At 39.0% G+C, this 18,827-nt stretch overlaps 1 protein-coding gene across 1 annotated transcript in view; it reads left to right on the forward strand.

Moving 5' to 3' along the window:
- The first annotated feature begins 8,790 nt into the window (after window positions 1-8,790).
- The window catches only part of SV2C (synaptic vesicle glycoprotein 2C), a 134,333-nt gene continuing 124,296 nt past the window's right edge, over window positions 8,791-18,827 (forward strand). The window contains exon 1 of the mRNA XM_074994240.1: window positions 8,791-9,367. Coding sequence (XP_074850341.1) covers window positions 8,791-9,367 — 577 coding nt within the window. The remainder of the gene's footprint in view (window positions 9,368-18,827) is intronic.

The raw sequence follows: 18,827 nt of genomic DNA on the forward strand, positions 1-18,827 counted from the left end.
AAAATTTAATGCAGTATGTTAGCTAACACACATTGTAACCACACACTCATGCATATATCATATTATTGGTGCTTTATCCATGGTATTAATACTGTAGATATTAACTATGCACCATTCATATTTATGCTGTCTCTTATTACGCTTTTCCCATGGTCCTGTTCTGTTACACCAAGTACTCCATGGCAATTTGCAAAGCTGAAGTCAGCTTTGAGGATGGTAAATATGAAACCTGTTAAAAGGAAGATACGTTTGTTCTATGTCTTTGTGCAGGTAGGAAGTGACTTCACAGCGCTTAATACTTGTGGTGTATTCTCAATAAAAAATAAAATCCGCAAGGGCTTTAGAAAAACAAGGTAGAAATCTGCTGATTTTTAGTGGTGGGTGACATGCAGACTTCTTTTAGGTTGTAAAACAACCATATGATAAATATTGCTAGTTTGAACGGGAACTGAGTGCTGTGAAATAACTGTTTCCCAGATGGATTGCTGATGCAGTAACACTTTCCTTTCCGTGTGGCTTTGCTTTGTCTCTAGACAATAGTAAATTGGCTAAGCTTGGTTATTTAGTCTCTTGAACATTTTTAATACTGAACCCTAGGTGCAGGCAAGTAATTGGCTGTTTTTTAGACAGTACATTTGAAGGGTGATCAATTTAGCAGCTCTACAGAGTTGCACATGTAGCATTTTCGAATTCTGCTTCCCTTGTTAAACACAGTGTTCAACTTTAATGTTATACTCTTCATCTTGTTAAATGTTTATCCTAGGACAGATACCCAGATAAGGTTTCTAGATTCTTTTCTAAAATATTGGTTCACTTCAGCATTTCCTGTCTCTTGTACTGTATGCTTCTGAGCTATAAGGTGGCAGCATTGTTGCTGAGTTGTTTGTGTGTTTGTCGTAATTGCAGTTTCCAGATAAAAATTACTGACTCTGATTCTCCTGTTAAGTACACCAGTGTAACTGAGAAGTAAATTGGTTAAAATCAATGGTGTTACACTGTAAATGATGTGTAAACAGAGAACTAGGTTCTGTCTCTTGCCAGGGAGAGATGAGCCTCCTTAAGCAAGGGTGGGGTGGGGGGAAAATCCTCTATGCCGGATTCTCATTGCTCCAGCAGCGTAAAGGAATCATAAAGTAGGCAGAAGGTTCTTCTACACTCACTGTAGGGCTGTTTTACTTTACCAAACCAACGCAAAGAAGGAGTTAAGGCAAATGAGAATTGAGCTCTGAGTAGCTGTTGTTTTCTACAACTTAGAAACACCTCTTCTTTATATAACAGCCTATGAGATTTTTAAAAATAATCACTGTTATTCTCCTTCTTGCAACTGTGTAATATAGATAAATTTGTTCATTACAAGTATGTCTCAAAGCCAAGTAAGCCAACATATTACGGCAGCATCCCTCTCCCTGGAGTGCTACTGCATCCCATTCTAACAATATGATCTTCATTATGCTCATTCCCTTATTTTTAAAAATAATGTATGTTGGATTATTATTTTAATATCATTACTGTAATTTCATCAGCTGTTATCCTGATATGGTATGTAATTGTGAAGAGAGCAACAGAGTATGTGAATTTTTATGAAGCCCTAATGATGATGTATATTGTTGTCGAGCATACAGATCCAATTATGTGCAATGATACCAAATAATCAAAAATAAGTGAGCTGTGGCATGTGTCATTTGGAAGATTCAGTGTAGTTTGCTTTATTGTTTAGAAAAGGCAAAGGTAGTCTGGGCTACAGAATAACCACCTAACCAAACCATTTGAATTATTGGCTATTAAAGTATTTTTAAATGTACAGTTTTTTTAAAAAAGATAGTTCTGGAAATACTGATTGTTTTAAATCTGTTTTCATAAGAGGAAAATTATTTCTCTTAGTCTGGGATATGTATTAAAAATTTCAAACTGATGCTATAAAACACTAACAGAAGTCTTTTTAAAACCCTTCAATCTGAGTTCTGTATTTATTTGAAATCCTTATTTTTGCTTCTGACCTCCACTGGTTTCCCTGAAAGGAAGAGTCATAATTTTCTCAGCTGTCATTACTGTACATGGCAAATAATATAAATTAGGCTTATGCATGAAATTTTTTTCTTTGATTTCCAACTAGGCAGAATAGTATTGAGCTCTCCCTTTTGGATGTGAGGCTTGGTGATTTAGAAACACCTCTTTGTTAAATTCATGTATTTATCCTTTAGTTGTATTTACCTGCCCTACAAAAGTGAATAGACCCTTGTGACTGCAGAAGCTCCTTTAACAGCAGTCCTGATTCCTCTGTACAGGGGAAAGTAGTATTCCAGTGGATGTGGGCACGTGGTTCAGCCTTCCTTCATAGCTCAGCTCTGCAGGCCCCCCACTACAAGCAAACAGATAAAGGTGGGATTTGGATGAGAGTGGGGGATCTACTATTCAACAATTCTTTTCTCCTTCTCTCAGAGGAGGTGGCCTATAATGGGACAGAGGAGTGACTCCTACTTAAATCCAGATTGGAGGGCTCTGTTGGTGGAACTTGCTGTCAGAAGATATCTTCCGACAAAACTTCTGTCGACAGATGGCAGCCAAATTGCCAAGTGGATTGCAAAAGCGATCCACTCTGTCGACAGAATGGCCAGACTGCCTGACCGCTCTATCAGCAAAACAGCCAACCAGAAGCACAGCAAACCCCATGTCCCAAAAGCCCTGTCTGTTCGCAGAGGGCCCCCCGAAAACATCCAGACAAGCTTTCTGTCAACAGAAGCATTATCCCTCATGGGGAGCAGGAAAAGGCTGTTGATAAAATGGCTGCATTCTGTTGCTTTACTGTCAACAGAACATCTTGGGAATCTGGATGCTCCATGGGTTTTGTCGACAAAACTCATGTTTTGTCAACAAAACCCTTTAGTGTGGACAGAAACTTCACGGATTCTCCCTGCACCCCCTTTGTAGAGCTATCTAGCATGCAGGTCAGTAGTGCTACATAAGAGCACATTCATGAAACATACACAAGCACATGTGTAGCTTTAAATATGCTTAAAGTAATATGCTTTTCTGAATACAGACCATTGTGTCACACACAAAATGTTAAAGAATTTAGATAAAATTTTGAAAAGCTTTGTATGCCAATATGAGGTCATAGTACATAATAATTTTCTATTTCTCCCAGGTCATTTTTTACACCTTAGACACCCCCCCCCCTCAGAAAAGGAACCTTTCTTCTCTGAGCTCACATGCTCCTTCTTGTCTGGATTTAAAATTCTCCATGACATCACAGTTGATTACTGTAAAGGAAAGTTATTTTTGTGTGGCAGAGGGTTATGTCTTCAGATGGGCATTAAACAGCAGGAGCAGAAAAACTCAGGAAGTAACAAAGATCCTGTCTTTAGGTTGTAGTTTAATAATAAAAAATGAAAGAAGAAGAAAACAGATACTGACATAGAATTAGAATACCTGTTAAAATATTCATTTACCAAGTGAAATCTGTAGAAAATAGAAAGAAAAAAGGAGGAAAAAACTTCATTTGAAAAAGAATTATAATTATAATGGAATATGATTCATAAGCATGTCTAGAGTTCCTGTAGTACAGTAGTTTTATTGGGTTGAAATTAACTTACTACAAAATAAAAAATGGGTAGGTGTAACAAGAAAGACATCAAACAAATGGAGGGTTTTGCTATCCCAATGTAAGTAGCAATGAGAGAAAAAGTAAATTATTTAAACTGAATACCTTACTTTTTTGTGCATTTAACAACAAATCAGTTCATCCCAAAGAGATTTCTACAATATCAACTTACAATAGTGTTTTAAATCCCAGTGGCTTTGCATCTGGCATTGTCTGACTCAAATGTAATTTTACAGAGCAAAGTCACTATTTTACAGTTAATTCATTGCAGCAGATGCAAGTTGGACTGTAAATCAAAAAAGCTTCCTTTATGAATGTCTGTCTAAATGGAATACCTCACCGCTGAATCAATAAAAATGTCTGTTTCTCTGTCTGCAGTTCTGTCCTTTCCCATCCTAGTGGAACTGCAGAATCAGTGTCATAAGAACTTTTTGGACTAAATCCCTTAGTCCTTTGTTACACTTGTGAATGCCCAGTTAATTCCCTAAGGCTGAAAGGATGAACATTTTTCTGTGTAACTAAAAGTTTTTTTTATGCTGTTTGAACACTACTCTCATGTGTCATAAGTAATTTACAGAGCAAATAAAAAGAAAAAGATCCTACCCTGAAGAATTTACAACGTGAGGCCCCAATCCAACAAAACCATGAGCTTTAATACTAACTATGCGAGATGTTAGCTGGTTTAATACTATGTGAGATGTGGTGGATGAAGTAGTATCTTTTTTTGGACCAACTTCTGCTGGGGAAAGAAACAAGATTTCAAGCAAGGAATATATTAGCTCACCTACTTGTCTCTCTAATTTCCTGGCAAAAGTATGGCTACAGCAACACTTAATACTATGTGTAATCTATAAGTCTAAAGAATTTAAGTGGAGTTCATTGTTTAATATAGGGGTGGTAAATGGACCCATTGCATAACACAGTTGTTATGGTCAAAACCAAAGAGCCAAATTCCCATTTTCACTAAAGCTGTTTTACAACACTCAAGCAGTCATTCCTTCTCACCAGCTTTTTCATGTACATCTTCAAACTGCTGATTAGTAACTAATCAGTCCAATATAATTCAAAGTATAGGGATCGGTCTTTCATGGACATCTGCCTGTAAATAATACTACTGTATATTTATCATCTGAGAATGTGTTTCACCCAAGGAGCTCATTATAGCTTCCTGCGAAGGTAACTTGGATCCTAAAAGAAAATGTCATGGCACTATAAAATTTATTAAATGTAAAATAAATGTATTAAATGTAATACATTCTGTTGGCTTTAAATCTAGGCAAGATAAAAAAAGATGCATAGTAAATCTAAATTTCCAGATAAAATCTTGACTAAGCTGACATTAGGTTTAAGAGGACAAGTAAAATTAAGGATAAAAATCCTCTCAAAATATAGTTACTGAAAAATGACCATTTAAAACCAAAGAAAATTCAGATTTAACTTTAACTTCACAGGACAGGCAACTTTTGGTGATTAAGGCCTGGTCTACACTTGGGAACAAAGTCGATTCCAGATATGCAATTCTAGCTACACCATTAGCATAGCTAGAATCGATGCATCAGAATCGACTTTCTGCCCTAGTGTAGACTGGGACTCTTCAGGCTCACGCCGATGTCCCTTACTCCATGTGATAGCACGGAATACCAGGGTCAATGGCCGAGCCCAGAGAGAGATCAGTTTTGACACATCTTCACAGGCAGCAAAATCAAACTCCAGGAACTCAATCACAGTGCATTGGATGCCCAGTAAGTTTTGACATACCCTTATGCTCTTTGAAATACGTTGGTTCTGATGCTAACTTAGTGCTGTATCTAAAGTGGGCTGAGTTCTTTTAAGAAAAAAAATTGTGATTCAGTGAGCGCAAAGAGAAGAGGAAAAACAACTTACATGTCTATCTTATAGCACCCCCGCCAACACACTTTTTTTTTTAAGATGATCTGAGGGCACTTAGTAGTCATTAACTGCGAAACAAAAGCCGTCTGAAACTAATGGCAAGGTTGGTGATTCATTGTTCTTGAGCATGGTGCTGTTCAGTTAGAGCTTGTAGGGCTTGCAGTATCTTAAACATACATTGTGGCAAATTAGATGCTTCTACTTTTCCAGTATTGAGTTTAGACTATGCCAGTAATGTCTTCTGAGGGAGACTTTCAAAGCTAAATAACGTTAATTACCACAGCGGCCTTGGCCCAATAGACCTACTGAGGAGGAGCATCACAAGTCTAAAATTAGGCTATAGTTTTCCCTCATAAATATTACAAGCTCAGTTTTTCTGCTGGTGACTACTTTGGTTTGCATAGAAAATTTGTAGGGTGCTCTGATCCTTGACTGGTTTGAGGAACATTCAAAGAGTATCAGATCAATCTAGACTCTAGATCGGAGGTGTCCAATACATTTGCCCCTCGCCACATGGCAAATAGGACGCTGTGTTGTGGCAAATATGAGGATGGCCAACCCACTCTTGGAGCCTTTAAATGCAGCCCCTCCTGAAAGCCGCTCATGGGGAGAGACATCCACCCACTCTACGCATGAGCCCTACCTCTTGTTAGAAGAAGCTTGTGGTGGCAGTGGCCCTGGAGGCAGCATTGAATTAGGATGGCGGGGCTGAGGGTGCCTGACTCTTGGGGAGGGCATTCAGTTAGAGTGAGGGGGGTGGGGCTGGGAGTGCCTGGCTCTGAGGGTGAGGGAGGGCATTTATTTGGGGGGGACTGGGAGTGCCTGTCTCTGGGAGATGGGGAGGGCATTTATTTAGTGGGAGAATGCTGGGAGTGCCTGGCTCCATAAAGTTTTGTATAATACAATGTGGTGAATATGGAAAGATGACAACCACAATTGTGGTAGTCTTTGAATTCCTCTTGGACACCTGTGGACTAGACTGGGGGACTAGAAAATAGAGAACTGTGGTGACTGTTTGTAATATTTATGGGGCAAGTTCTAATATTTCCTTTTGATACATTAAAATATACTGATTTTATGGCTACATACACATTATATGACTTAATTTTTCTTTTATTAAAATTATTCTGTGTCCTACCTTCCATAATGCATTTTGTAATTTTGCCTGTGCCACAGAACATTGTCAGTCTGAAAATGGAGGTCTAAATGATACTTTTTAGGCTATTTAGTACAGCATATTACTTTTTAAAATGCTTTCTTAGTCAGCATCTAGTCTCATGGAACTCAATTACCAAACTTCAGTATCTTGAATGGGAGGAGCAGAGCGAGGCTCAGGCAGAGCACTTCTGAAATTCTACCTTAATTGTAAAATAATCTTTTGTTTTTGAAAGGCTAATTCATAAAACATTATGGGGTGGGGTGGGGTGGGGTGGGGTGGAGTGTGCAGGGGTTAAACCTATTATTAGTGCAAATAATTTAATCAGTCAAATTGTTTTCCTCAAAAAAGTAGTTGTCCTGGTTTTAAACATTCCCCTGCAGCAGGTGTTGAGCAAACTTTTTATGTCAGGCTCCACTTTCATCCTGGCAATTATCAGGACTCCCCAACCTGTCTAATATAATCCAAACCAATGGCAATATTGGTAATGTTCATATGAAAAAAAAAAAACAACTTTTTGGTGTGTGTAAGAAAATAAGGCTGTAGAATGTAAAAACTTGATTAACCGGTATATAAATGTGAATACACATACATAAAAACAGTAACATATTGCAACATTTTTAATGAGATGGATGACTGAGATCTAGCAGCTGATTGTGTTGCACCCCACTTACGAGATTTCATGTGCCCTTTAGGGGACCTGCCCCTACTTTGCTCACCCCTGCCCTTCAGTACACTGTTTGTATCCCAAGCACTGCATGCTGGATCGTGAGAACCACTGCATGAATGACTTGTGTATTCAAACAGGAAAAATGGTGCTAAGTTTTGCAATGGGGAAAATAATGTAATGTATTTGAGATAAGGAAGGAATTTAATTTTTTTATGAAAGACAGCTAAACATTGGCTTTTCATATGACAGATTCAGTTTTAATTTAAACCAGTCTTTAAGTCTGTGTACTTTTTCAGTTCCTATGTACTTCTTAAAACAAAAATTCTTAAAAATAACTTTTCTTACCTTTTTCAAGTTTATATGTTGTGCTCATTTTTACTGGAAGGAGACACATTTCAAAATCAACTTGCTATTTTAAAAATCCTTGAGCTGCAAGCTGGGGGTATGGAGAATGGAAGAGGGAGCTTTTCTCTTCTAGTCTTCTGGTTCAAATTCAGACTAGGCTAGTGAGATTTTAAAAATTGCCTTACATGAGTTTATTTTCCATGGGGCTTGCAGTACGACATCACCTAGCTGCTTTTGAAAATGCCAGCCAAGCGACTAAAGCCGTTAACCATAGAATGCTTCCTGTGTGCAATTAGCAGATGCTCTCAGTCCATATCCTTAGTTCAGATGTCAACATCTTTACAGTTTAAAACCGACACAAAGGACTCAGGGCATGATTTAGTGTCTATTGAAGTCAGTAGGAGTCTTTCTATTGACTTCGTTGTACTTTAGATCGGCCTTTGAATCTTTATGAAGACTGGACTGCCCTTTCTTCACTAAATGTGGCTCTTCCAGGTGAAAATCAAAGCACATTAATGAGTTAATATGGAGAATCTTGCACAGCTATTATTTATAAATCACCTTCTGTGTCTGTAGCTGTTCATTACTTCACTTTTCACAGACACCAAATTACTTTCTTAAAAATGGTATTGTAGCGCTATGGTCATCCCTAGCAATTTTTTTTCAGAAGTTGGAGAAAGTAATATTTATTTTAAGCACCAGCATAGAGAGTTTTTTCTTTGACTGACTGAAAACTGGTGTTACCCCTCTGATACTTAATGTTGGTGAGACACTGGCAGACAATAAATTCAATAGTGTGAAAGTGCAGAGATACAGGGATTTTTCTTAAGTGCATTTTCTCAATAACATAGAAAGAAAATGTATGTACACCATCTTTGAGCCCTTTGTGGAAATGCAGCTACTGTTCTCTGACTCCTAGATAGATAGTAATAAGGTACTGTAGCAGTGGGAAGGAGCCTATAAGAGGGAACAAAATATAAATAAGGATATTCTCTTTATATATTGCAGGTATCTCATCGATGCTGAACATGTTCTTGCATCTCCACTGTTGACATCCAGGACAGAATAGTTATTCCAGACAGAATCTATAAATCCATCTGCAGAAGGATAATCATACATTAATATATGATGGAAGACACGTACAAAGACAGGACTTCGTTAGTGAAAGGGGCTAAGGACATTGCCAAGGAGGTGAAGAGACAAACTGTAAAGAAGGTGAACAAAACGGTAGACAAAGCTCAGGATGGATATACACAGAGATCCTATAATCAGTTCAAGGAAGGGGAAGATGATGATTACTATATACAAGGAGGAAATTATGATGGAGAAGCCAATGATGATGAAGGGTCAAGTGAAGCAACTGAAGGACATGATGAAGATGATGAGATTTACGAAGGGGAATATCAGGGAATCCCAAACATAGGGCAGAGCAAGGATGGCATAGTGGCCCGAGAGCAGCCCATCCATGATGAATATAAGGACCGTCATGAACTGGAAACAGAGAGGAAAGCTGATGAAGAGGAGCTCGCACAGCAGTATGAGCTGATAATACAAGAATGTGGACATGGCCGTTTTCAGTGGGCCCTCTTCTTTGTTCTTGGGATGGCACTAATGGCTGATGGGGTAGAGGTTTTTGTGGTTGGATTTGTGTTGCCAAGTGCTGAGACAGACATGTGCATACCCAATTCTGGATCAGGGTGGTTAGGTGAGTCACATCTATATTCTGTCTCTATGGTATAACAAATTATATTTGTAGTGTATCTATTATTTTGCCAACAATAATTCTTGTTAAGAAAAGTAAGTATTCTGTATATAAAGTGACTGTGCACATCACTAAATATATTAGTTGGTTAAAATGTTTTTAATGAAAACAGCAATTGCTTGTTTTTCATGGTCAATCAACAGAATTAGCTGATAGCGCCCTTCAGGAGGACTCTTTACATGGTAAGCTGGAGTGTAAATCTATGGTACACTAGCTGGCCACACAGTAACAGGCCACATGAACCTTTCCTTGTCACACTAGTTGTTCTGCAGTCCACTTTGACCTACTGCTGGTTGAAATTTTTCTTTCATTTACAGCTATAGACATCCAGAAGAGCTACATTAAAAGTGTTGTCTGATGAATGAAGCTGTTCTGGGTTTACCCTGACAGAAATGAGTAGCTTGTGACCATGTAGTGCTAAAATTGTTTTTTGTTTCTTTTATCTTTACATGGCTTTGTTAGAACTCTCTCACTTTCACCGTGGCTCAGTTTTGCTACTGTTTTAGTCCTTTGCTCCTGGCTGTTGGGAACTGAGTTTCCTGAGTGTTCAGTATGTAAAAGTTAGACTGTCTTGCAAAATTTAAATTATGATAAAAGCGCTCTTACTAACACATGAAATCTATTGAAGATGGACCTTAGAACATACTGATACCAATACTTGACTTGGCTAGTTTTTAGTGAATCAAATTCTCCTCTGTTACAAAACAAAAAGCAGTCAAATAGCACTTTAAAGACTAGCAAAATAGTTTATTAGGTGAGCGATCGTGGGACAGACCCACTTCTTCAGACCATATGAAGTGGGTCTGTCCCACGATCGCTCACCTAATAAACTATTTTGCTAGTCTTTAAAGTGCTACTTGACTGCTTTTTGTTTTGATAGTGTATAGACTAGCACGGCTCCCTCTCTGTTACTATTCCTCTGTTACACATCTCCTTTCCTTTAGCACCATCTTTGCTTTTATATTAGTTGATGACTCTTATATTTTGTTGCTGGAGACTAGACGTTAGACATGTATGGTGCAAAGATTAACCCTTTATTTAAAATTAATGCTACGCCTACTTCTGTGCTGCTGTTGGCATTGGCACTGCTTTCAGAACTGGACAGTTGGAGAGCAGTAACTGCTGACTGGGACCCCAGCTCTGAAATCAGAGCCACGGTCAGCAACTGCCTATGAGTAAGGCTGGAATGGTATAGTATTGCCACCCTTCCTTCTCCACTGTTTCCTGCAGAGTTGGGCCCTAGGCAGCTGTCACTCTCCAGCTGCCTGGCTTTGAAGGCAGCGGTGCAGAAGTAAATGTGGAATAATCGGATATTGCCACCCTTACTTCAGCACTGCTGCTGGATGGGCACACCTTCAGACCTGGGTAGCAGTCACTGCTGTCCAGCAGCCCATCTTAGAAGGCAGCGCAGATGTAAGTTTGGCTGTACCACGAACCTCCTAAAATAACCATGTAAATACCCCTCCCCACTGCTCGACAACTCCCTTTTTGGCCAGGACTCCCAATCTGAGGAATATTGGATACCTTATTTTAGCAATAGAGCCCACAAAAATATAGTGGTATTTCTTGCCCCTTAGTATAATGCAAGTGCTGTAGTTTCTAATGCTATTGTACAAGTGGTGAGCTGTGAACATAATATTTGTATCCGTTACATGTAAGCCCTGCTTAGATGGAATAACTGTATTCTCCACTGATATGCAGTGTTCTTCAAGGTAACCAGAGCCTATGATAGAAGGATTTTAATGGCATTATAACCGAGTTTTCTCAGACATGCATTTTCATTATTTTGCTGTTTTAAATTCACATCATGATCACACCCTAACTAGGTCTTTTTAGTCAGGCCTTAAAATTGCGTTACTATTATAATTTCATAATTTAATGGGATTGTCAATATTGTTAGGATTCTAAGGTTCTGGCACCAGTGCTAAAAGTTACACAGGGAAATCACTGCACATGCATTTCTCTAGATCTTAGACACAGACACCTACACCAAACCCAACCTGTTCATTCCATCATTGAAAAAAAGCCCCTTTGGCTCCATACCTGTACCCAAACCCCACCACAGCTCTTTAGTCACACAACACATAGTTAGATATCATGCAAACAACTGAACCACTACCCTGAAGAAAGGCTTCCTTGTTTTGCTTTCATATTTTGATTCATCTTCAACAGAGTTGGCATCTTCTAAATCAATTGTTATGGATTATCATCTGCTTGGACACCTCTTTAGTTAAGTGATGAAACTGCAGATGAGCACTTGCAGGCTGGTGTCATGGTGCATTTTAGTTTAAATAATATTGTCAACTGACTTCTTCTTCTGATAGAGCATGATTTTCTTTTCTTAATGAGTAGACAGCCTAGCACAAAACTTGAGGGGAAGGCCATCCTCGTTTGGTTCCTTAGCCTGAAAATGGATCTGCACATGCAGATTCCTGCACCCACATGGAACGCCATTGACTCCAGGGATCACTGACGCATGAGTTGGTCTGCATGGTATAAATTGCAGGATCAGAACTACAGCACAGTGTTGGTTCTATTTCTGTCATTTAACTACAGGTTAACATCTCTTGTCAGGCACCCTCAGGACCTGACAGGTGCTGGACAAGAGAATTTGCCAGACCATGGGAGGTCAATATTGTTTAGCACATTACCAACACTTCCACTGCTTACTGGACTCTTAGAAGACATTTGGGGTAAATTACAGCTAAACAACAGCACAGAACACTGAGAGCGAGGGCTGGTGGCTGCAAGCAAACTTTTATGGGACCATGGGAAACTTGGCCGTACCCGTGATAAGTGCTCATCTGGCTGACTAAAATCGTACAACATTACTGATATTGCTGGATGAGGGAGTTCCAAATTAGAGAAGTTCAACCTGTACATTATATTCTTAGCTCAAAACAAGGATGGTTTGGTTTACCCTGATAGGACTTCAAAAACTTCTCTTGTTTACTGTACAAATGGTTAGAGCCCAGCAAGTAAACAAAATTTGTATCTGCAAAAATGAGCCATGGATATCTGCACTGACATCTGTGCATGTGGATACCCACAAATACAAAGAAGATATCTGCAAGTTTGCAGGGTTCTAGATTGAAAAAAACACTTGTATCCACATTCATATCCATGAAAATGATCCGTACAGATCACATTGCCATCCATAGCTAGGGATGCCTGTAGATATAAAGCAGATGTTCATGGATTTCTCTGGCTCTACAAATTGGTCTTTCCTCTGCTATAGTTGCATAATTTTTCCAACAAGCAAAAGGTGCTAGTTGACAAACAGTGCTGTCTTTTTCTCTCCTGGGAACACACAAGTTGGTGCCATTAATTAGGTATATCTAAGAAATCCAGGATATTTGTTAGATTCTGATTTCTGTGGAAATATTTTAATGATTTTTTTTTCTGTTGCCCAATAGGTAGCAACTTACCTTTCTTGGAATTGCTCTCAATGCAACAGCAGATACACTCGAGCTGGTGTACTAAAAATATTTTCCCTTGAGGCAAAGGCTTCTCTTGGGAATTCAGAAATACAGTATAACACAATGCAAATGGTTTCTATAGACATTAAGGAGAAAAAGATGTCAATTTGTTTCCAGCTGAATGCTTCCTGACTACTTTAGCAAAACAACAGTGGAATTGCCTTCCTTGTAGATTCAGACAGAGTGATCTGATAAACTGAGGCTAAGATGTTCCAAGGGTCAAAGCATGCTAGCCTGCCTTCTGGGCGCTCACTGTGATTTTGCTAAATTCAAGCTGGTAGGCCAAAGTGAGGGGCAAAGAAGAGGAGGGGCCATGTCACATCAAAATGATTTATGAAGCTCAAGTAGTCACACTCTAGAGCATCATGTCACATGTATGTGAAATCTTAGGCTTTTCACTGGAAAGAGGAGATTATATACAGACATGTCTTTACGGTCTCATTGTTTTAGATACACATACTGGCTACGTCTGCACTCGCCCAAAACTTTGAAATGGTCATGCGCATTAATGCCACGTTAATGTCTTTTAAAAATATGTAAAATATAAAAACCAAAAAAGCCCTCTTGTAATTCCAGCCACTCTATAATTGTTAGAAGTTTTCCGTGTTAGTTCTATACTCTTATACTGCTAGAACAGGAGATTTAAACAAACCCCGGATTGCAGAAGTGAAAGTGGTCTGGTATGACATACTGGCAAGAAGTGGCCATTGGTACTAGCCCATACGCAGCCAGAGGCAGCACCTTAAAATCACTGCCCCTTCTGCTCCCCCCAGCAGTGGTGCTGCTGGACCCAGTGGCAGGACTGCTGAAGGTGGGAGAGGGGAAGGCGCAGATGCGCTGGGGGCCAGTGATTTAAAAGGGCCCAGGGTTCCCAACTGCAGCTTCTGGTATGATGTGCTTCTCAGTGAGTTCACAAGAGTTTGGTCAGAAGCTCATCAATAAGCATTACATTTTTCCACTTTGCTTGACCAGCTTTGATTTTTATTTGTTCAAGGCTGATGTCTGACAACTAGGATTTTTCCTAACTTGCCTCTGAACTTTTTTACATCTGCCTAATAACCCTTCCTCTCTTTTTCTCCTGGAGATACTTTTTCCTTTTTTGGTGGTCTGAAGCATCATTGCTGTTATCTCCAAGAACAAGGTAAATCTAAGAAAAAGGTTTGTTATGTTGTGTCCCTGTTTACTGGCTCGATTGCACCGGCACAGCAAAAAAACGGTAAGAGCTAGATTATCCCTGGTCCTTGTGTGTCTGAGCAGTCGAAGAGGGCTCAGGGATCTTTCTACATATAAGGGGACCCTCACAAGGACTAAGGGAAACTAATGGTGTCTGTGCTCAGAATAACAGTAGAGAGTGAAGAAGAAAAAGGTCTGATGAAGTTCTAAAACAGTGTTCCCCACCACTTTAGAATTTGTAAGGTAGTTCGTTGTTTGGGTTACTGTAGTAACTGATATATTGATATCAATATAGATATAAAAACATCCTTGCAAGCATGAGAAATGATGAAACCTTCCACTACTTTTTTTTTTTTTTAATCTTTGAAAGAGGCAACAATGTGTGAGGAGAATGGGTTTGCACTATGGCAGTGTCTTCAAGGCTCTTGAAGACAAGAAAAGATGAAGATATTTTTTGTTTGTCCGATATCCAGCTGAATTCTACGGAGACTGAAAAAGTCACAAAAATGTCTTCACTGATAGGAATTTATGGAAATAAACAGCCCCAACATGCTGTAGAAAGATACCATGCATCTCTGAGGATTCAGAGGTTCAAATTGCTCTGTAGGCATGCACCCAAAGCCAATTTTTCCAGGCGTAAGTTTAGCTTGTCTTTTCTGTATTTCCCAATTGTTGTTTTCACTGTGTTGAAAGGTTAATGCTATTCAAAATGAATCCTGGTGTTGTTTAAAGGTTAATTATACTTCAGAAATTCTACTACTGCGTCACCTGAATATTTTCTAATGACCACAGTGTTACGGTCATATGTTTGCTTTCAGTCTTATCACACAGAATACTTTATACTTAAAGACGATGGAGAGTTATAGAAGCGTAATGAAGTAAGGTTGATGTCACAGCATCTTTCTCTCTCTTTGAGTTGGTGTCTTATTATTTATATTTGTCCATGTGTATTCTGTAACCACATCCACATTTGCAAACATGCGACTTATTTTTTTGCCAAAATGTTTCTCAGCTGCGAACAACTATGTGATGGGGAGCATGATTTGCAGGTGCTATATAATTCTCGTTACCTTTAGAGATGAAGTGAGTGGTCCTTTGGGACATTTTTCTCAGACCATCTGAAATTCTTTGCAGCAGCTGATGTAATCAGAAATCTAAGCTAAAATCAAATTCATCTGTTTATAGTAGGGCTTTTTCCCCCTTTGTCTTCCTTTTAAAGTAGTCGTAGTTCATTGATGTGGGTGATAACCAACAAGATCTGTTAATGTCATCTCTATCTGTCACTATGACTTTTCATACTATAGCTCTGTAACAGAATTCTGAATTGTAAAGTGGAAAACTCTCTTGATCAACTTGTGCCAAGCTTCTGTCATCCTTGGATGACTTGCAGGTGTCCCAGTGATTCATATATTAAGGTAAATACAATCATTAGGAGATAATAGTGCTGGGATTGGAGTGGCGAACTTCCAAGAAGAGTTTACTTGAGTCATCAGGGTGTTTACTGAAATCTCACAAACTTAGTATTTGCTATTACCTTGACTTGATACCTTTCCCAAATCTCATCAGAATGGTACTTGAGTTTATACAGGATGCTCTCAAGAGTGAGGTTCAAAACATGTGTAAGAAGGTTCTAAGCAGATCTTGGCGATCAGAGACTTTCTGACTCCAGTTTGGGACCAACAGGACAAGATGTTGGAAACTTTCTGGAGATTAGGATTTAAACATGTGATGTTAGATCAAGCTAGCTAACAGGAATTAACACTTTCTAAAATTCTAGTCAGGACAAGCTGTACATTCGCACATGTTAAAAATGATCAAATGTAATTCTAGACTAGACAAATCCTGGCTCCATGTGATAGGACAAGGTCCTCAGAGGATTCAATGGCAGGTCAGAAGTGGTTATGATCTCTGCTAAAATAATATTGATAGGTTTATTGAGAACCATCAGTACTTTATAATTTAAGAAAGTGGTAGCCTCACAGCCCTTTGTTTAACTCTCTAATCTGTGCTTACTGTATCCTTGAAATAAAATTCTCTCTTGTTATTTGAGGAAACAACTGTGACCTTTAGCAGAGTTAATTACTTGTTACTTATATATAGCCATAGATATGTATCATGCTTTACAGAGGAAATATGAATGAGTCCCTGCCCCAATGAGGCTATATGTTAAGAACATCAAGGGGAGAGAACTATATATGGGGATGGGGAAAGACAACATAAACATAAGGTCAGCTCAGCTCTTACTGCATACAGCTTGATGGTTGCACAGTTTCTTACTTGCCTTCATTTCAAAGGTTATTGACTTTGAACTCAGTGACTTGACAGAAGGAGGCTGACTTAATGAAGACCTATCACATAAAATTGTGCTGCCGGCAGCAGGGACACAGCTTAAGAGAGTTAGATCAATTCAACCTTTGACACTTGCATTAGATCTAATTAATACACGGATGCTGCTAATGAGGTCACACAGTTTTGCTTGCTCCCATCACTAGTAATATTAAATTAATATCCAGCTGAAAAAAATTAATTCTAAAAAGGCTTTTGGCTGCCTCTACCATTTCACTGCTCATATTATGGTGCACATTTAAGATTAGTTGGGGGCAGGGGGAGACACACCAAGTTTTGGTTTTGCTACAAACGTGTCAGCCACCAGTCCTTGTACAAACTCCCATTAAGGAGGCATGGATGTGACTGTGACAAGCATTATTGCTTTTAATATCTTGTAGCTTACAGAAATGCTCTTTGGCGTTCCAAGCGCCAGCCCTGAAAATCTGGTCATTGAGATTGAACCTCTCCATTTACCCAGAGCTGCACTGAATCAGTGGGGCTTCAGATAGACTCAGTAGTTCACAATAGGGATTGAGGCTTAACTTCTTATTGCCCAGGCCATATTGGTTTATCCCTCTAAGGTCCTGATCCTGCCCCGGTGCAGTTCCATGGGTTCTGTGAGGCTCTGTCTAGACGCAGCAAAGTGCAGGTGTGCAGGGAATGAAAGGACTGAGATCTCAGGGCTAGATTTTGAAAAGTATTTAGGCACCTAAATATGCAGATAGACCTGTAGAGCAAATTTCAGAATTGCCTAGTCACCTCCCACTGATTTCAGTAGGATTGTCTTGTACTTACTCAATTTAGCCCCTGCAGTTGAATTAATTTCCAGAGAGAGGTGATGTGCAGCAAGGAGGCTACAATAAATTTTTCAAAATCTCATGGGTCAGTTGGGAACATCTTAAGCAAAATCTCATTTCGAGCTTTCTTTTGATTTTTTTCCCAGTATGTTGGATGCCACGCTAATAAGTAATTCAACTAATTATGTAATTTTTGGTTCTTGAAACTTGACATTCATTGAGCCACGTAGAACAGTTTACTAAGGAAACTGTCCTTTTTATGGAAAATAAATATTGTGCTGTTTATTGATTGCTGGATACATCACACCATTTTTTGCCAGTTTTAAAGAAATTGTGATTAAGTCTGAACAGAGATATTTTTAAACTAAGTTTACTGGTTTTGATTTTTTTCCTAAATCTGCAGGAACTCAATCTTCCAACCTTGTAGTACTGAACTCCATGAGTAGTTTCACTGAAACCAATCAATCAGAAACAGGCACAGAATTTATGATCCAAAATATTTTCTGATAGTTTAAACTTTTGTTTTCACTTTGAGTGCAGTTTGGGAAGCTATAAGATAATCTAATTGTTTTTTTTTTTCATTTTTAAAAAAGCAAGATGTGTAAATTGCCAAAATATTAGTATTAATAATTACATACTAGAAAAGAGCATTGTGGTTGTGTTTCAATTCCATTTCAGTGATATTTGCTTTGGATTGCAGGTGTTCTCCATGTGCCATTGTATAAGAGGCTAGAACACCCAAATAAATATTTAGTATTTCTTTTTAAATAGATCTGAATAGTAACTGATATTCACATAACCATTCCTGTGTAGAAAATGACAAGATTGTTTTCTGTTGATAAAACTAGTGTTTGGCACACCACTTTCTTTGTCTTTTGTTGAAATACCTCATTTGCTGTTATAAATGCTCGTATGAGGAATGTTCTGTATAGCTACATATAGATACCAGATTGCAGATACCTGAGCTTTGATCATCATGATTTGGTAACATTTTACAAACACTTGCATCTGCTTTGCATTGATATAACTGACTACACAAGGTGCAAAGTAATAGGGAATCATGCCCAATTTGTGCTTTTACTACTAGATCCTGCCGGTGGTTACTGTGTTCAGACTGAGATGTAGCTGCAAAAGCACTATTCTTCTTCGAGTGTCCATATGGGTGCTCTACCTTAGGTGACAAGCTTGCCCTGGTGCTGCAGCTCGGAGATCTTGATAGCTGTTTTCAGCCGAACCGTGCGTGCATGGGCTCCAACACACCATTTTGTGCCCTTTCTATTACGTGCATGGTCCGGACTCTGCCAGATCCTCTCAGCCGCCAGCTGCTGCAGATGGAGCTTCTACCTTCTCCTGAGCATTGACTGTTGTTCATCTTCTCCTTTCCTCCTGGTTTGTTACCTGAGATTTGGGGGAAAAATATCTCTGTGTGGGGGAAGGATATCTCAATTTGAGCATTGGCCTGCTAAACCCAGGATTGTGAGTTCAATCCAGAGGAGGCCAGTTAGCAATCTGGGGCAAAAAGGTTTAAAGAATAAATAAAATGAAAAAGGAGGGTGCTTGGTCCTGCTAACGGGGGGGGGGGGGGGGGACTAGACCTGATGACCTCCCAAGGTCTCTTCCAGTTCT

The sequence above is a fragment of the Carettochelys insculpta genome, chromosome 5, assembly GCF_033958435.1.
Source record: "Carettochelys insculpta isolate YL-2023 chromosome 5, ASM3395843v1, whole genome shotgun sequence".
NCBI classification, from domain to species: Eukaryota; Metazoa; Chordata; order Testudines; family Carettochelyidae; genus Carettochelys; species Carettochelys insculpta.